Below are 20,894 nucleotides of genomic sequence, written 5' to 3' on the forward strand. Positions count from 1 at the left end.
GTGGTAGTAGAACTTTACTGTTACAGAGACATCCCGGTATAGTGTCTCTTTCATACACAAGAAGGATGAGGGTTATAAAGGAGTTTTAGAGTACTTTTCTGTTTCCCACATTTGTGACATTGTTTCGAATGGCTTTCCTATATTAAGTTTTGTATCAACAAAGAAAGTTCTTTTTTTAGGAAATGGTTGTTATAACCCCAAAATTCATGGTCTGGAATAGTTCTTACAAAGTCATTAGAGCTTAAGTGTTTTATACAAAGCAGGATCTAACTTGTGAATTCTGTCTACCCTGCGTTCCTTCATTCTCCCTTTGAGCTTTCCTTAATATAAGAGAACTGAAAGAGGACCATTGTAATTCCTCAGTTAATTTTTCTGCCCTTCCTTTTTTGCAGGTAAAATATTTAACCTACTTCAATTTCTACCAGTGGATAATGTTGAATATTTCTCCTTAGACTCCTCTCTCATCCACACTTGCATTTCTCTGGCTACTGTGACTACCCTTCACATGACTCATCATCTTCCTGCTTCTTAATTCAAATAATGTCTAAGACAATGGCAGATTATACGGGTATTCATGGCTCGTTAGGGTCAGTAGAGAATACCTGAACTCCTGCATACTGACTCTAAAAATGCCAAAGGTCTACTGTTCACTCAAAAGTGAACAGATATTTACCAAGAATTTGTGATGTTCCAGTCACTTTACACAGATGATTTAGGAAAAATCAAAGCAAATGGGGAACCACTGTTCTCATGGAGAGTATACTCAAGTGAGGAAGAGGAAAATACACACACAGCCACGTAGATGCTTACATAGTCCAGTTGAGAAGTAAATGAAGGAAATATTCAATGTGATATGGATGGTCATGGAATACTTCCCTGAAGAAGCGACTTTCATGCTGAGATGTGACTGCCATGAAGAAGCCGTCCTTGCTGAGGGATGTCAAGCAAAGACTAGAGCTGGACAGTAGTTATATAGGCAAAAATAGATTTTATTTAGGACTATTGCAGTAGGGGAAAATAGACCTCAGTACAGAACCAGGCTTAACTCTGAATATGGCATGGGCAATGGGAATTCACAGCCAAGGAGCAGGGTAGAGGTAGGTGGATGGAAAATTACTAAGAGGAAACATCAGGAGTAAGGGGGCTTCCAAATAAACTGACCTAATAGGATTCTTGTTGAAGACAGACTAGGGTGATCAGACATCAGCTGGGGGATGATGGAGGATGAAGAACCTGATAAGATATCAAGGGTGATCAGATATTGAGAGTGGGGGATTCTGCTTAAACTTATTTTATCTGGATTATTAACTAAATTGGATTTTACAAGGAAGTGCACAGATAGGCCCAAAGGAAGGTTCAGGAGGCTGACTACTGTTTGGTCAAACAAAGAATTTTTTGCAGTTATGGAACCTACTATTTCAGCATACTTTGAACCGGGAGCATTCCTGCAGAACAGTCCCTCTCCATGATGGACGCATTACCTCCGGTTCTTTTCTCTTTTCCTTCTAGACTTATGTAAAGTATGGAATAGCAGGTGAAATCTGAGAGACTGCAGTAGTGTAGCCAAGGAAATGCCCACAGCACAGTCACCATTTCTGTTCTTTACAAGTAGGCTATGTCTAAAGGGCATCCCATGACTAGAGCAGGAGGAGAGAGATTGGGAAGCAAGATATCGCCCTGGGATGGAAATATAAAACTAGACATTTTATGATAAACATTGTGAACAGAGGGTGGTATCTCCTTGGGAATGCTGGCTGCCTGGCTGGACAGATTCCCATGAAATGGTGTTACTGTGGTGAGTTTGCCCTGGTATAGTGCTGGCCTTCAATCTATAAACTCAGAAACTCCATATCAGATGTCTAGAGTAACCAAGCTGTCATAGTAGCCAAGCTCAAAAGAGATGGATGTATGTTTCAGTCTATTTGGCCTGCTATAGCAAAATACCACCGACTGGGTAACTTATAAACAATAGCAATTTATTTTTCACAGTTCTGGAGGCTAGAAGTCCAAGATCAGGGTGCCGACGTGTTGTGTTCTAGTCGAGTCTTAGGTTGTAGACTGCCCATCTCTCATGTAGCTTCACATGGTAGAAGGGGTTAGGGAGCTCTGTGGTGTCTCTTTCCTAAGAGTATTTATCACATTCATGAGGGCTCCATACTCATGAACTAATCACTTCCAAAGGCCTCGCCTTCTGACACCATCACATTGGATGTTAAGATCCCAACAGGTGAATTTGGCAGGGACACAAACATTCAGACCATAGCAGTATGGGAAACCAGCATTCTACTTTGCTTGTTTCTAATGAGAAACGTGTGCATAATAGTTTGGAAATCAAAGTTATTAAAAAGTTACTTGATGAATCTGAAGTTAGAAAAAGAAGGACTTATAAGACTTATACGTGTAGTAGCTTCAGGCTCTCATAGCATGTGGGTCAATCCCCACAACAGGGATGTAACAGAGGACCAGATCCCCTGGGCACTGCTGTGGGGGTCACTAAGTTTTGGTCTGTGATCTGCTGTTTCTATGTTCCCTGTGGCTGGAAAGCTCCCTTCTGGTTGTTCTTCCTTTACTTATGTTAATACCTTTCACTCTGATTTCAGTCTGGTCTTTTTGACCAGAAAGTATGTAATCTCTTTTTATATCTCTTTTCTGAATCGTCCTGTGGAGATTTTATAATACTCAGAAGACGATCTTACTTTCTTAATTTCTCTATTCTGGAAGGATGATTTCTGTTTCCTCAGGGTGTACGCTGTACTCTAGTTCTATGAAAGTAACAAAAGCATTTTTGATGAGATATCCATGCAAACAGGAAATTAATTTTGAGATTTCTTAAAGTTGTCTGTTGCTGTGCAATAAACCAACTCAAAATGCTATGGCTCGAAACAGCAACAACTTATTGCTTATTATTATTCTGTGAGTTGAGTTGACTTGACTTGTGTGGGTGGTTCTTGTACTCTATGTGACATTGGTTGGGGTGTCTCATTTGGCTATATTCAGCTGGCAGTTGGGATGGGTTGGAAAGTCCAAGAAGGTTTCACTCACATGTCTGAACTGTCTTTCTCTTCCACGTGGCCTCTTCAGATGACTAGCTTGAGCTTCCTCATTGCATGTTGGTCTAACAGCTCTTACATGGCAATTGGCTTTTAAGATAGAGGAAGTGAAAGCTGTCAGTTCTCTTAAGTCCAAGACTCAGATATCACTCCTACCACATTCTAGTGGTCAAGGTATGTCAAAATGTTTGACATACCTGATTTGAGGAGAGGGAGACAGACTCTACCTATTGATAGGTGGAAAGCATACAAGTAGGGAAGGAATTGATGGTGGCTATCTTTGAAGAGTGTCTACTACAATTTGCCTTTCTAGCCACAATATTTCCAATAGGCAAAATACTCTCACCCTTTTGCTCAAACTCTCTTGTTTCCGTGTATTACAACATCAGCTTGAAATCCTAGATTTCGTCATCTAAATCATGCTCACGTGCCATGGGGCTCCTTGAGTGCAATTCCTCATATGAAAAGGCCTTTGAACCAAAAGTACAATTTATCTGCCCTATAAAACCTGACACAGACTGGCAGGTCAGGAGCAGGAAAATTGCAATGTACGGTCCTGTTCAATAAAGGGGGGCTGGAGGTTGGTGAGGCACGTAGAAGTCACTGGCTCTTGGCGAATCAGAAGTCCACTTGCACACACGTGCCCAGTTCTCCCTATTCTGAGGGTAGAGAATATTGATTGATTAGGACACAGTTCTGCTCTCTGTGGCTCTTGGCTTTGCTCTCTGAGCTCTTAAATCTGCTCTCTGAGTCATCCTTTCTTGCCCATGAGAAATGACCTCTATCTAAGCCGTATCTGAGTAGTTTTCTCAACTCCCTTCCAGCCCTGGAAAGTTTGGGCCCAAAGCTTTTTAAATTTAAATGTGAACAGTCTCTGTCCCTTTTAGTCAAAGTTGACAAAGCTCCTTTACAATTTTTGTGGTCTTCCTATGAATCAAATTATACTCTATTTCATTAAGCAAAAGACAGAAACACAAATTGTTTTGAGACAGGTCTTTCTCTCCTTAGGGTTATGGTCAAGATGCTGTGGGAGAACACTTCTAAGATTCTTTAAAGATTCTTTCAGTTCACTATCTTAAATCTTTCAGAGATCTCAACAAGGGATCTTACAGCTACCCCCTTAATCTGATTTTCGCCTGAAGACCACACTTTAATGGCAGACCTCTAGGTTTGACCTTTGCCTTGAGGCCATTTTTTTCTTTGAAAACCTTTTGCTGCTTAGAGAAGGCTTCAAGGCAAATCCTGTGTTGAAACTACAGTATGTCTCCCCTTATCCACAATTTTGCCTTCTGTTGTTTCAGTTACCCATGGTCAACCACGGTCCAAAAATATTAAATGGAAAATTCCAGAAATAAACAATTCATAAGTTTTAAATTGCGTACCATTCTGAGTAGTGTGATGAAATCTCTTGCCTTCCTATTCAGTCCTGCCTGGGACATGAATCATCACTTTGTCCAGTGTATCCATGCTGTATACACTACCCACCTGTCAGTCACTTAATAGTTATCTGGGTTCTCAGATTGACTGTCAGAGTGCTGTGTTCAAGTAACCCTTATTTTACCTAATAGTGGCCCCAAAGCTCAACAGTATTGATGCTGGCAATTTGGAAATGCCAAAGAGAAGCCACAAAGTGTTTCCTTCAAGTGAAAAGGTGGAAGTTCTTGACTTAATAAAGAAAGAAAAAAATCATATGCTGAAGTTGCTAAGATCTGTGGTAACTTTTATTACAGATATTGTTGTAATTGTTCTATTTTATTATTAGTTATTGTTAATCTCTTATTGTGCCTAATTTATAAATTGAACTTTATGATAGGTCTGTATTTAAAAGAAAAAACATAATATATATAAGATTTGGTACTATCCTCAGTTTCAGGCATCCACTGGGGGTCTTGGAACATATCCTTTGTGGGTAAGAGGGGCTACTGTATTTCCTTTCATTTTTGCTTGAGTACTAAATAGTTCCTTCCATAGTCCCCCTATTTCTCTTGCAATCCTTTACCAATCATGGCTAACATAAGCCAAATGACACTTTCACATTCTTCCAGAACTCTCCTTAGTCAGGTCCACAAATTCATTAGGTATATTCTATATTTTCTACATTACCACAGGCAACAGTCTTGCCAATTTTTCACCAGTCTCTAACACAGCTCTGGCCTCCAATAGCATTTTTTTCTGGCCTCCAATGGCAATTTTCTCACCAACTTTCCAGCCTCCCAATAGAATAGTTTCCTCACTGTCCTTCATATTTCTTTGCCATCACCCAGTCCTAAAGCCAATGCACAAGTTTTAGATTTTTGTTACAGCAGCACCATACCTCTGGTACCAGTTTCAGGTATGTATACACATACAACAAACTACCCCCAAATTTAGAGACGTAAAAGCAATGATCATATTGGCTCATAATCCTATGGGTCAGGAGTTCAATAGGGCACAATGGGGATGACTTGTCACTGATCCACAGTGTCTGCTATCTTACCTGTGATGGCTCAAATAACTGGAGAGGTGACTAGGACAGCTTTACCAAAGTCATATGGCTGGGATTTCATTTTTATTATTGATTGAGTTTCTTGATTCTTTTTCCCCTAGCTAGCTTGGGCTTTCTCACAGAGGAAGATCACAGAGATAGTGAGCTCAGAGTAGTCAGACTTCTTTCATGGTGCCTGGCTTTTTTGGGGAGCAGATGAAAGCTGCCATATTCGAGGAGAGAAGAAATAGATTCCACTGCTTGAAGGGTTTAAAGTCTGCACATACAGGAAGGGAAAGAATTGATGGAGCCTTCCTGAAGAGTAAAAACCAGAGATTTTCTGCTTTAGGATTTTTCAAACATTCTTCATCATAACCTATAAGAGATATGTGAGATCTAGGAAATATCTATAAATAAATATTGTTTCAAGAAACAACCTTTTCTCCCATCATATGAAATGTACTCGTATTTTCTAATCTATTTTAATCCATTTTCTCAAAATGTTAGGTACCAACTCCAACTTATTTTATAACTACTGGGTTGAGATGAGCAATTCAAAAAACCATGATTCTGATTAAAGTCTCTTATTATCCATATGAAAAAACTGAGTATAAATGAAAATATACTTCAAAGTAATTGGCCCAAAGTTATGCAGCTTAACTGAGGCAAAAAAAGAGACTAGAATCATGTCGTCTAGCTTAAGCCAAGACTCGTTCAACTTCAGCGCCACACTGTTGAGTCAGTTCTATGTTTAATATTGTTTGTTTCCATCTAAACTTTGATCTGAGTTCTTTGCTGTCATTGTCGCCAGATCGAGGACGATAATACAGGTCCAACAACTTCAAATCCAATCCTTTTTGTACATTATCACACTTTCTTGGTCCTATCGTAAACAGACCAATGGCATTTGCTACTCCCATCCCTTTACAAACACCTTCATTTAACAAAATGAAATAAAAAAGGAACAATTTTGTGGATGGTATTGTGGAGCTTGTGACTGTGAAAATAAAAATATCCCTCAAACCCTTGGAATTTTGAGTTGTGAAAAGAGAGTTATTGTGAGCAAAATTCTGCTGAAAGTGGGAAATGTGTCTCTCACTTTCCAGAGTCAGCCAGTTCCAGTATCGCACGGTGTGGACATTACTTTTCTTTATTGGACTCTCATTTTCTGGTTTGAATTACCTATTTAAATATACCTCTATAACAAGAGCTACAAAATTATGATTTTCTTATTATAGCATGGGCTGAGAAGACCTTTAAAACTGATGCTTTGTACCATATATGAAATAATGAATTGCAGAGCTTTACTCCCCTATTGGTTTCCTTTGTTTTAAAAGAGATAAAAGATTGGATTGATATTATGAAATTTTAAATTTTTCTTAAAAAGTATTGATAAGGAATTTATATTTCTTTATCAGTAATATACAAAGTTTGGGCTGAGTAATCTCTATGATCTCTTCAAATTCTGGGATTCTGTGGCCAAACAGACTTTCCAGGAAGGGAAATACTGACCTGTGTTGTGTCTCATTTTTCCTCTTCTTGAGTCAAGAACATTCACAGATACTAAAGGATGGCTTTACATTACATTTTTTTTAATAAGGGAAAAATTATTTCAGAAGGATAGGTTGACAAGGGACATGGTGAATTTCCAAAATTAACTGTGAAAGACAGATCATCTGGGCATGACTGAAAGCCAGGCATAACCTTTGTGCTCAGATATCTCATTTCAAAAATGTCACTTTCTGCTTATTCAATGCTGCTGTCATTATACTATTTTAAGCATTAAAATTTGTGTTCTGGAGCTGAACAGGAATTATTGTTTCTATCTTTGGGCTTATTAGAAAGAATTTAAAGTTCATTCAAGAGCAATAAAACGTTACCTTTTTATTATGGTCTAATTTAGTTAAATGTTGAAATTTGCAATGCAATTTTTCTTGTCTTTTATCAGCAGCATTTCAGCATCTATGTATATAGATCAAGACTATTTTTAAATACCTTCTAAAGAAATGACTTTTTAAACGTGAACTTTTCTTTAAGTTTTAACCCTAGAGTGAGGTTAAAGTAGAATAAATTATGTGACAATGTTGCTTAAAATTTCAGACTTTGCTTTATACAGGTCAACTTAAGGGGGGACAAAAGCATATGTGACAGTTGAAACAAATTTTCATTGCCCTATGAATTATTTACTCAGTACTAGGACTAAGGTAAAACTAGATGATAAATGGCAAACGGAGAGAAAAATCAGTTCATTAGAAAATAAATCGTTTCCTCTTCTGATTTTCCAGAAAGACCCATGAGATCGCAAGTGGGGTGTGGAATGGGAAGTAGATATTGTTTGGAAAAACAGTCTCCCATATTGAAGGAATGAGTCTGTTTATTCCTCCTCATCATCTGTAATTTACTTAAGATTTTACTTTCTAAATAATCCTCAATACTCTCATTTCAAATTTGGATCAATACAACAGAAGAGGACCAGGAAACAAAATGGGCTTGAGTTATATGAATCTGCCTGCATCAGGCTCTTCTCACCACATAGGAAGAGGAGAGGGAGGCAGCTTGCCTGAGTAATGAAGGATTGCTTGGGCATGGTTGGCTGAAGAAATGCATTGGCTGGTGGGCAGCAAAAGAGAGTGGAGCAGGGAATCAAGATGCCAAAGCAAACACCACCAGCAAACTAAAAACATCCAGAAAATGAGTCAGCATCCAGTAGCATGTACTTTGGCGTGGATCAGAGGCTGGAGAGTCAGATTGAGAAGAAGAACCAGAATAACAGGCCGTTTGGTGGAAGAGTTCTCCTGAGTGGGTACTTGGGTAGAGCATCTCTGCATTCGGCTTTAATATGTTCTTTGTGATGTGGTTTCAGGGGATGAGGAGGTAGAGGGCAGAGGAAGGTGAAAATTACATTTAAAAGACTGGAGAGGAGTTACATTAATTCTTAAAATAACAAAGCTAGTTAATGTATTCCAATGTGTTTGGATGAAATTAAAGTGGGTGCTCATGATTCAACTGTACAGGGTGTTGACGTAGGGCTCAATAAATATACTGTTGTCTAGGTCAGCTTGGGTTGCCATAACAAAATACCATAGACTGGGTGGCTTAAACAAGAGATATTTAATTTCTTACAGTTCTTGAAGCTGGAAGTCCAAAATCAAGATGCCAGCCTCTTGGGTGAGCTGTCTTCTTGGCTTATAGATAGCCACCTTCTCACTGTATCCTCCCGTGGTGGAGAGAATGAGAGAGAAAACACATTCTCTGGTGTCTCTTCTTATAAAGGCCTTAATCCCATCATGAGGACCCAAGCTTCCTGTCCTCATCTAAACCTAATTATTTCCCAAAGCCCCGTCTCCACCAAGGCCATCACATGAGAGGTTAGGACTTCAACATGCAAATTGGGGGTGAGGGGGCGGGGCACCATTCAGCCCATAGCAGCTGTCAATTTTGATCATCTCAGAGTTACCATAAGAGTCACATGTTATATTTTATTCCCCTTTTCAGACAATATCTGTACAGTCGTGTGCCCCATAACGACATTTCAGTCACTGACAGACTGTATATACGATGGTGGTCTCATAAGATTAGTACCCTATAGCCCAGGTGGGGAGTAGGCTATACCATCTAAGTTTGTGTAAGTACATTCTATGATGTTCACACAGTGACCAAATCACCTAATGATGCATTTCTCAGAATGTATCCCCATCATTAAGCGACGCATGACTGTACACATCAAAATAATTAATAAAATATTGCAGATCTGAAATTGATTAAATGCTCATGCCACGTAATTTTACAGTTACACTTGGTTTGGCATTGAAATTGTCCTCACAATACAAATGATTGTTCAAATTCCTTCTTAATGAGTAGTTGGTCTAACTTAATTCTAACTGTATTATGTTCTAGAATAGAAACTCCTTTGTCTTCAGTCATTTCATAGATAAGAAGGGTCTTTATTTCATTTTTTTCTCTTTCCTTTTGCAAACAAAATGAAGTGTTATTTGCTTACATTTTTACATTTGAGTGTAACCTAAGCATTGGTCTTGCCCATTCCAAAGGCCACTTTCTAATCTATGGGGGAAGAGGGATGTTGGCTCCAGATTTGCTCATGAGGCTGCTGCTTCCCTGAACATCATGCCATTCCCAGCTCTACTCTTGACCCCTCACTGCCTGGTAGTCCTGGGTTATGGTCTCCCCTCGATGCATTGCTGCTACCTAGCCTTGGGCTCAGTAAATGCTTGAATTCTGCCTGTCCTGTTATTTTCCTCCATACAAGTATTGGAGTCTAGGTAAGAATATCAGATTTTAGTGAAAGGTTAAAGAAAACAAAAGTTAATTATGATTTAGGAGGGAGAAAAAATGAAATCTTATTCCAAGTACGATTTTTCTCATATAATGAGTTATCCATCTCATGCACAAACATTAATTCCTAGCTTTAGGTTAACTCTCCATTCACAGACACCTTGTCAGTGACAAATATTTTCCCAGAGTCTGAGTTACTTAGTACTGAGTACTGAGCCTAGAATGATACCCTGAGGTGGAGGATGGCAGGAAACAAGCTTCAGAAGAATAGTTTGGGTGAGCTTTTTCTTCTAAGTCCTGACTCTTTCAAAGGCCCTTTAGTCCTAAGTCGATCTTTTCATTGATCTACAGTGTTACTTCATTTGGGCTGAGATTTTTGTATGTAATCTGATGATTTATTTAAATCATATGAAAATTAACATACACAGGAGATTTCAGAACCAGTCAAATTTATGACCAGTGGGACATACAAAAAGGAGCTGTTGGTTACTTTGGGTCCCCCTTAAAGAATTGTCTGAGTAGTTTTCACCCCATATGTATCCAGGTTTTTCACTTTGGGTACTAAAAAACTCCACTGCTGTATCTCCCTGGAAAAGGACATCTAGTTTTTCCAAGTATGGGTTAAAGGAAAAGTCTAGACACATTAAGAACCTTCCCTTCAAAAAGATGTTTGATTATAGTCGGTAGAATTATGATCATGGGCACAATGGAGAGGAATATTTGAAAGTAGGAATGGCCTAGAAAAGTGAGAGACATAGCTGCTTCTAGAATATTCCATTGGTTCGCTTTCTCTGAAGGTGTGATTGATGTGTAGAGCAGCTGCCCAACTAATCTTTGCCTCTCCTTTAGTAAGTTTTAGAAAAGCTGCAGTCATAAGTATTCTAGTTGAAAAAAGAACAAAGGCGACTACAGGTGTTTCCTGATTTGTGCTTTGAGACACCCCTTGCCCCCACCCCTTAAGGCTGCAAATTATAGAGAAGCTTATTTTCTCATGGTTTTACACCTATAAGCTGTACTGTCAGCTTGCATTATATGCTACCATTTACCACAAGCAACTGCATTCTACCACATTGCATAATAATGATAATCATTGTAATCATATATCAACACAATGAGATAATGAGATAATAACAAGACTCCAGGACCTTCCTTGCATGCTAAACAATTGATTGCAGTCACAGACGTGTTGCCAGCCTGTTCTACCCTACCGTATAGTGTCAGAAGTTTATGCTCCATCATGAGGGGGGCTTCCAGCCAGCTGTGGGATGCACTTGCACACATATCTGTTGTGAGTTTCCCGTAGTTATTCTTGAAGCTTACACATCAATGTCTGGATCATTCTCTTGTAAAACTCTCGAGGGGGATCTGATGAGTCAGTGGAATAGATCTAATAAATTCATTCCAAGACAGCCTTTGGGATATCATAAGAGATCTTATGAACGAAAACAGACAACTACACCATAATCAACAATACCTGGAGATTTGGAGATTAACTTGTCTAGCCTCACAAGATTTTCACGTTAATTTCCCCTGAAGTATCAGCCCCTTCTGTAGAGAAGTTATTTATCTGAACCAAGAGAGAGATTAAGTCTAGCAGGCTGGGACATTTATATCCTAAACGAAAGCAAGATGTGACCATGTGCAATAGCCACATCATTAAAAAGGCTGAATCCTCATGGTATTTTTGTGACCATTTGTGACAACAGAAACTCTAGATATTTTCCCCCCGAGCTTCTTGCTTAATTCTTGAAGATTAGTATGTATGAAACTTGCGATTGTTTTTATCCAACATATTTCATCTGAAGGTTTCTATTTAGAAATTTTAAGGCAGAGGGACAAATAGTCCTGGTCTTAATGGATTTATCAGTGTTGGATTATAAATATTCGTTTGAAGATAAATATTACTATTGTTCTGTCATCAGGTTTTCCTAAGTATGGGAAATGTTTGACTTTTGTTTGATTTTTAGTCTAAACCTTAAGCTAGAAATGAAGGAGACTACCCCCGCTCCCCCATCAAAGGTTGATAGTAGTAAACCCAAGTGCAAATCATTTTTGAAAGTTTTCCTGTTGCACTCATGTGTTTTACCTTTTTTTCTTCTTTTAGTGTCGGCCAAACCGAGACCCCATAGTGATGAGTATTCAAAGAAGATTCCTCCTCCAAAACCAAAACGGAACCCAAACACTCAGCTTAGCACATCTTTCGATGAAACGTATATCAAAAAGCACGGGCCCAGGAGGACGTCGCTCACGCGAGACTCTTCCCTCTCCCAGGTCAGCAGCCCAGCGGGGGACCCGGAGGAGGAGGAGCCGGTGTATATCGAGATGGTGGGGAACATTCTCAGAGACTTCAGGAAAGAGGATGACGACCAGAGTGAGGCCGTCTATGAGGAAATGAAATACCCCATCTTTGACGATTTAGGCCAAGATTCAAAATGTGACCTTGACCATCACAGTTGTTCTTCGCAGTGTGCTACTCCCACGGTGCCTGACTTGGACTTCGCCAAGTCCTCAGTGCCATGTACTCCAAAAGGTTTGCTTTGTGACATCCCGCCGCCCTTTCCCAACCTGCTTTCTCATAGACCCCCGCTGCTGGTGTTCCCGCCAGCTCCTGTGCAGTGTTCCCCCAATTCCGATGAGTCTCCGCTCACCCCACTGGAGGTCACAAAGCTTCCTGTGCTGGAAAACGTGTCTTATATGAAACAGCAGGCTGGAGCATCTCCATCCTCACTGCCCTCTCATATCCCTGGCCATCCCAAACTGGAGAAAGACCAGACCGGAGCCCTAGGACCAGCTCCTGCTGCTTCTGTGCTCTCCTCGTCCCCTCCCCCGCCTTCCACTTTGTACCGAACGCAGTCTCCCCACGGCTACCCTAAAAGTCACTCGGCCTCCCCATCACCTGTGAGCATGGGGCGGTCCCTGACCCCGCTCAGTCTCAAAAGGCCTCCACCCTATGATGCTGTGCATTCAGGCAGCCTCTCAAGGAGCTCTCCATCAGTGCCTCATTCCACCACCAGACCAGTGTCGCAAGATGGGAGCAAGATGGTCAACGCTGCGGTGAATACCTATGGGTCGGCTCCGAGCGGCTCCCGGTCCAGGACACCCACGAGTCCTCTGGAAGAACTAACCAGCCTCTTTACCTCAGGACGGAGCCTGCTGAGGAAGTCGGCCAGCGGCCGCCGTTCTAAAGAACCCGCTGAGAGTAAGTGCACAGTTTGTATATGAGCCAATCTATACGTTTAGTTCATGACTTAAAAATGAAGCCTGGTAGATACAGATAAGGCACGTAGTACATGATCCTTAGTCCTTTTAGCTGATTTCTCAAAATGTATTTTACTTTTGCCCCGCTAAAGAATACAGTGTGTTCTGAAAGAACTAAAAGTGACAATCTCTGCAATATAATATATCCAATTAAAAGAAGGGTGTTTTTTTAAATAAAGTGTAAAGTCTAAATTCTTACAGTGGCTCTGGAAAGTCTAAGAAAGAAAACAGATCACTATGGAATTTTTAGGTAAATATCTTGATTTGGGGGGATTATACACAAAAATGGAATTGATGTGTCAAATTTATCTTTATTTTACATTAGAAACCTCCTTGAGCAAATCTGTATTAGAAAGCCTTTGCTGGAAAGAAAGCAATTCAGATAGAATTTAGTACTTTTCTTTTTTAGCATAATGAGTGATTTTCTCCACATATTTAAATGTTATTATATTCTTACCTTCACTCTAAACTAGAATAGGCTTATTGTTTTGCTTTTATAAGCCATGGTAATTAGCTTCTTATTCCTATGGTACTCTTCCTAGATCTATCAATATATAAATTAAGGAAAAATCACTAAGCGATAAATAGGTGGTGAATATTTTATCTGCCACTGAATTTCAAAGACCAGGAAATGTCTCTTTCTGAATGACTAATCCTTTTGTGAGCCAAATCACTCCCCGTGAGTGTATAGGAAAGTCAAAACAGATTGCAGTTTTCTTGATGGCCATTTTATTAAATTACACTGATTTCCGTTATTTAAAAATGCCTGAAGTACATAAAATGATAATTAATCATTTACATCTCAAATGACTCCACTACATGGTTTGTTATTTATCCAATCACACAGTCATGCTGAGGACCTTCCATAGAGTAAAAGAAATCTACAATACTTCTGATGAGGAAGATGATGATGGCACTCCTTAGATAATTATTATTCATTAGTAGTTACAAGCCACTTAGCTCATCTTTTTTTTTCTTTACCCAGAGAGACTTATGAAAGCATTAGCTGCTTAAATAACCCATCCCCCCCCCCAACATTTCATTTTCCTAACTGAAAGGCAACAATTTCTAATATATTAGATATGTCTGGATACACAAGTATATATTAAATTATTTCTAAAATTATTCTAGAAATTGAATTAAAAGTTAGGAACAATCTATTTCTAGAGTAGTGGTTCTCAGCTGGGTCGATTTTGCCCCAGGGATATTTGGCAATTTCTGGAGACATTTTTGGTTGTCACAAATGGGAATGCTACTGACATCAAGTGGATAGAGGCCAGGGATGCTGCTTGACAGCCTACAATGCACAGGAGAACCCACCACAAAAGGAAAAAAAAAAAGAGAAAAAGAAAGAATTGTCAATAGTACAAAGTTTGGGAAACCTTGATTTGGATAATTTATTAAAGTGTTTCTCCCAGATAATTGATTTGGCTTAAAAATAATCAAGTAAGGTATTTGGAATAAGTTGGAGTAAACAAATTTCTTTAAAGAAAAATATTTTACTATCAAAATACATAATAGTTAGTGTGAAATTAGTAGAAATTTCATCCTAGAATTGGTGAAATTATAGAATTTTCTCCCTACGTACTAGTCCCTTTGGAGGATCCTTAACAGCTCCAGCTGGCAGCTATACCAATTAGCTAGAAAAAGTATATGTAAAAGAAATGATTAACTAATGAAGTTATTTCAGGAAAATTCCATCTGTTGGAATCATTCTATGTGCTATATGTCACAGACTTCTCTATTCGACTCTAAAAAGAGCTTTGTGTGCTTCTAAAACAAAGCCTGTACATAGAAAAGAGATCAAGGCTGTTTATAGCTCTTAGGGATCTGAAGATTGAATTCCTTCTCATGTGCTATTAACTACGTATCAACTCTTCAGAGAAAAGGCATGCCCTGAGTTACATTAACTTCAATATTTTACTTACATAAATGGAAGGCAGGAAAAATGCAGATGGTAAAAATGAATAATCTAATGCTATTTACTTTTGACTTCTGAAGAAAACGGGAAGACACTGTCATGCCTGGACATATAGACTGGACATGTAGGCAGATATAGGCACCAACACGTGAGGCCCATACAAAGATACACAGAAGCATATAAGCGGCACAGAGATGCAGTGGGACTAAAGATGGAGCAAAGGACAAAAAAGATGCAAGCCCACTCATCTGATACTATTCTTAAAAAAAAAAAAAAAAAAGGTAGGTTGGCATTGCCAAAGAGCTTCATCATACTCAACGATATTCCACATGGAGATACACAGTTTTCTACTGTTAAATCTCATCTTTCAGTCTTTAAAAATACTCCTATTTAAGACTTTTAGATGTTATGTTATATTTTTGCAATGATAGACATAAGTGAGTCCTATGGGTCTGATGAAGTAACATTGGGAATCAGATCTAATCATGACCTTTCCATTCATGTAAAAAAGAATCAAAGAGGGGCTGGCCGGTGGCATAGTGGTTAAGTTTGCACTCCACTTCAGCGGCCTGGGGTTCGTGGGTTCGGATCCACAGTGTGGACCTACACACTGCTCATCAAGCCATCTTGTGGCTGGGTCCCACATATAAAATAGAGGAAGACTGGCACAGATGTTAACTCAGGGCCAATCTTCCCCACCAAAATAAATAAATAATTTTTAAAAACAAATCACAAAAAAACAGTCCAAAACTAACATGCAAATAAACAAAACAAAACCATAAAACCACCCCGACACTCCCCACCACACACACACACATGCACACAGACACACACGTATACCTTTTTCCTTTTTTAAGTCACCTGAGGCCCAGTGATACCTAAAATATTAGGCATTGCTGATCAGCAACTGATCCAACTTCTAATTACTAATTTAATTTAAAAAAGAATTTTAGGGGCTGGCCCCGTGGCCGAGGGGTTAAGTTCGTGCGCTCCGCTGCAGGCGGCCCAGTGTTTCATTGGTTTGAATCCTGGGCGTGGACATGGCACTGCTCATCAAACCACGCTGAGGCAGCGTCCTACATGCCACAACTAGAAGGACCCATAACGAAGAAGATACAACTATGTACTGGGGGCTTTGGGGAGAAAAAGGAAAAAAATAAAATCTTTAAAAAAAAAAGAATTTTAAATTAAATAAAGAATGACTTTGGAAGGAAAGCTTTTAAAATATGTGTCTGTATTTATATATTATCCCATTTTTAGGAGAACAGGAAGGGTATACTAACATAATGTAGCCGTCTTTATGATTTAGGGTCATGCTTGTGACCATTATTGTGTGCCTACTGTGTGCTAATGCGCGTAAAGTGTCTAGCAAAGTAAGCTGAACAAGAGAGGCCTGACACAGTGGTGGCTATCGTTGTCCCTGGTCATTTGTAATAGCAGTGACACAGTATTGATAGCTTAGTTATTACGATCCTGGGATGTCCTTGGGGGCTATTTGAGGTTGTAGGGCTGACCAGCCCTCTACCGCTGTATCATTTAAATTCACTTAAATTCTATGTCTGTTTCTTGTGGTTTTCCTGTCTCCTCCCTTTCTTTCGGGTAGTTTTATTAATGCATCTAGCCTCTGCTCCCCTCTCCTGCCTCTCCGATTCTCCTTTCACTCTTTTCCTCATTGTATTATCACAACATTAGTCAGCTATGGACAAAGAAATCAGATACCCAAACTTGTCTGAGGAGCCTTTCATCTTATTTAAGTATGTGACCTTCAGTGGAGGGGCTTTGTGACCTTTGCTTTCAAAGGCCTCTTTAACCCACTTACTAAGTCTTGAATGGAGTTCTTGGCTTCATGTCTGAGATAGTTGCGAGTATCGACTTCCCAAGAACTAAGCTGTTCTGAGAAACATCGAATGAATGTTAGTTTACTTAAGGAGAACCTATACATTTTCTTTAGCCTATTGAAGGTATTTTTTATTCGGTAAAATTTAGCAAAAAAGTAATCAAGGACTTTCTCTTCCCTTCTTTTCATTCCTGTGAAAGCAGGGGCTGACGAAGAGTGGGCAGGACAAAAGCAGGTATTGGGAAGACAAAGAGAAGGGTGGAGAAGAGAGTCTGGATCTGTGATTTGCTCTGGAGCAAGGGTGAGCCCTCAGCCTGTGACTGCCCACTGGCAAACATTGATGTTGGGCAGAATTTCTGGATGCACGGTGACTTGGAGCCACCTGGCCAGAGTTGAGGGCTGGATCTGGAACCTCTAGAACTCTAGGATTCTTCAAAGGCATTTGGGACTTGAACTACCCCCGGAACATCTGAACGCATGTCAGGGGATATCACAAGGAAGATTCCAGAAGGCCTTGTAAGGTTATGCTAAATATCTTAAATAAAGACATGACCCTTATCAGGCCCCTCTCCTGCAGTTTGTTTCTTGCCTCCCTCCTCAGAGTCCCATACTGTGGCCTCAGACTGATTTCTGCTTTAGTCCTTGTAGGACATTTAGTCTTGTCCAAAATGTCCATAAGACATTTGGTCTACACCAAAAGGTCCTTGACATTTGGTCCTGTCCAAAACATCCATGAGCATATTTGGCCCATGCCAAATGGTTTTGGACAGGACCAAATATCAAGGACTTTTTGGCGTGGACTCAATGTGTCCATGGATGTTTTGGACAAGGCCAAATATGACCAGATATTAAGGACATTTTTGTGTGGGCCAAATGTCTGATGGACATTGTAGACAAGACCAGATGGTCCTGCCGGTATCAAGGACCTCTTGGCATGGACCCAGTGTCTCCATGGATGTTTTAGACAGGACCAAATATAAGTAGATATCAAGAACATTTTAGCATGGACCAAATGTCTTCTGGACATTTTGTATAGGACCAAATGTCTGCTAATTGCCCCAGCAAAGCTCCTTCTAGCGTCTCAGAAAAGAAAAGCAGCTGGCACTTGGGTGATGACAATCCTTGTAGGTCAGGACTATGAGGATGTGCTCAGGCTCCAGAGAAGGTCCTGGGGTCATTCAAAGCATGGAAGAAAAAGGACATAGAAATCTTAGGTGAGTGGTCCAAGCACCTCCTGCACCATATTCACTGGTGTATTGTTAAAAATATAGATTCCTAGGCCTTATCATAGACCTGTTCAATGGGAAATTCTGGAAGTTGGGCCTGGGTTGTTGACATTTTAATGACAATACCTAGTAATATTTATGCCTACAATCCAACAATAGCTCAGAGATGGCTAAATATTAGCAACACCATTTACTTGTATGCAAGAGAAATCTATAATACATTGCTTATCCAACATAGTCAAAAGCAATTTATATCAGAGAAAGAAGAGAGAGGGGAGAAAGTAAAATACAGATAGCTTAAAATGAGTGAATGTTGTCTTCCTCTCCTTGAGTAAGCTACTGATTAGTTGGCAGCTTGCAAAGAAGACAGTCAGGGTCATCTGGATGGGAAAACAATTTTGCTACCTTCAGATTCTCCCAGAGACCTTGAGAGTTTAACAGTGGAGCATTGGTGGGCAATCGGTGAATAGCATCCATTCTTTTTCTTAGTTAGAACCTCTGTCTTAGTCATTCCACGTCTGTGCCATTTCCTTCATCAGAAGAACCACTGGTAAGAGCTGCTTTAGACAGGAGCTGGTGCTGTTGGTCAGGCAGGGAGGGGAAGCTGAGACTCAGGTTGGCAGCAAACCTCACCTGAGGTCTATCTAGATGGATCCACTCCATTTAAGGGGGAGGACTAGCCAAAGCAGGGTGGGGCCCTTGGATGGAGCCATGACTTAGAACAAGGGTGTGCTGTCTGGAGAGGGCAGTCGATCACACGATCTAGTCAGTGTAGGAGAGTAGAGAGAACACTATAACTCAAAGGCAATACAAAAGAATGGGAGTCTTGTTGGACACTGGAAGGACAGGGAGAGAAGACTTTATGAGAGAATGAGGAGGTCTAGCTTCCATGACTGGGCCAAGGATCTTAGGAGCTAGAGCTGACAATGCTAATGAGGGAAGAGGTGATGAGGTTCTTGGAAGATTCCTCTGCCTCAAACAGGTTTGTCTCAGGAACCATATCAAGACTAACTAAACCCAGAGAGAGATGCATCAAAGAAGCTAGTGGTGAGGACTTGGGGAAAGAATGTAGCACCCAACTTTTTCCTTGAGAACTCTTCCATGGTAATATCAGTATATTCTTACTTGATGCCGTTTCCTCTTATGCCGTGTACTCTATAGCAGACACTGTTCTAAGCATTTTACATTTATTCAGTCCTCATAGGAAGACTCTGAGGCAGGTGACATTAACATAGCCATTTTAAAGATGGCAGAAACTGAGCCCCAACTTAGCTAGAGTCACATAGTGAATAAATCTGGGACTTGAACCCAGTTTACTTGGCTCCAAAGTTTCTGGTCTTAATGATACTTTATCTATACTTGACCAATCTCCCCAACTTCTTTCTCCTCCCTATTGCCATTAAAATGTACCAGTTATCATCAAAACACTAATGGTGCATGGTGTTATCACTCCTGGGTGCTATCTGCTTAATAAGAGAAAGCCAAATCTGTAGCTAAATGGCGTGGACTACTTAATGGTTGTCATCAATTTAGGAAGTGAGTAGAAAACCTCTTCAACACCCTCCTAAATTCATTTTGGAATCCTAGTCACTATGATGGGCTCTTCTGTTCCACCAGGGTTCTACGTTGCCCCTGAAGGCATGAAGTCTTCCCAGTGGGCCTCAGAATCACCTAAATGACCTCAGCAAAGAGACATGAGTGCTCACCTCAATGCCGCTAAGCATAATTTAAGGATATATGTGCACATTTCTTTGGTTTTTGAGATTTTCAACACTGAGCTACCAACTAGATGATTCTACCTCCAGGGATATAGGGCTTTTGTCCTCAGCTGCTTGCATCTTGTCCATAAATTTGTAGTAGCTTGATGGCCCATGGCCACCCCAAGGGAAGAAACATTCCATGGATCAAAAACCCCAGCCCAACCTCAAAGGCAATGAGGGCCTTAGCATCACTAATCTAGAAACTGATCTAGTAAAACAAACAAAACTCCTATGCAAAATACTTCTTAGTATCACCTTTTTTCTCTTTAGATTTGTGTTAATGTGTTGTTGACAGAATCAGACACTTATCTTTAAAATTAAAAAAATATATATATAGTTTTCCAAGAACAAGCTGACCTATTTAATTACTATTATGTCTTTTTAAAGCTAAAGAAATTTCTTTTCAGGATGATGAGGTTAAATGGAGTAGAAGTGAAATCCCCTGATTTTGAAAATGCGTGTGACTCCCTGGTTAATTGGGACCGTGACATTGTCTGTTTTCCTCATTCAGTTTCAACTAGGATTGCAATACAGAATCACTGAAGAAGACGTAATTTCATAAATAATTGCTCACCTTTCTAGGGGTAGACTCCAGCTGTCTTTGATTGATGCAGGCAGACGTGTTTATCTCCCGTGTTTATATTCTCTGCCTGCGGAATCTTTAAGTGCAATTTCTTGTCAGCAGTTTAATCAGCAATTCTCTCCATTAAGAAGAACTCTGCCTGCTTTAGATTTATAAAATGCAGAAACATTTTCAATTCAGAAATAATGCTATGCCAATCTATTTTTTTCACAACCAAGATTCCCTCGGTTTGTATTTAATATACTAAGGCTGATTTCTTTCCCTCCTGTTGAGTTACCTCAAACAAGAAATTCCATTTCTGACTTGGATTGCCTATCATGTGTTTTCAACACTTGGACATTCACAAGTAATTAAATATTAGGTATAAGTAAGGTGGTTCCTGTCGCCTACATCGTACTCCCTATGTTTTTCCTACATTCTAATTAAATGTGATCTAGAAGGCCAGAACAAGGGGTGGATGTCACAAGAGACGGTTTCCATGTCTGCTCAGCCATTAAGAGCT

The 20,894-nt window shown here is 39.9% G+C and overlaps 1 protein-coding gene across 10 annotated transcripts in view; it reads left to right on the forward strand.

Moving 5' to 3' along the window:
• Positions 1–20,894, forward strand: part of NYAP2 (neuronal tyrosine-phosphorylated phosphoinositide-3-kinase adaptor 2) — a 257,163-nt gene that overhangs the window by 141,667 nt on the left and 94,602 nt on the right. For 9 of the 10 annotated variants that reach the window (XM_023642441.2, XM_070269342.1, XM_001915660.4 and 6 more), the window contains one exon: positions 11,912–13,006. In XM_023642441.2, coding sequence (XP_023498209.1) covers positions 11,912–13,006 — 1,095 coding nt within the window. Of the gene's footprint in view, positions 1–11,911; positions 13,007–17,026; positions 17,382–20,894 lie in introns of those variants that run through there. The other variant, XM_023642444.2, reaches the window with a different exon arrangement.

This window comes from Equus caballus, chromosome 6 (assembly GCF_041296265.1).
Source record: "Equus caballus isolate H_3958 breed thoroughbred chromosome 6, TB-T2T, whole genome shotgun sequence".
In the NCBI taxonomy this organism is placed as follows: domain Eukaryota; kingdom Metazoa; phylum Chordata; class Mammalia; order Perissodactyla; family Equidae; genus Equus; species Equus caballus.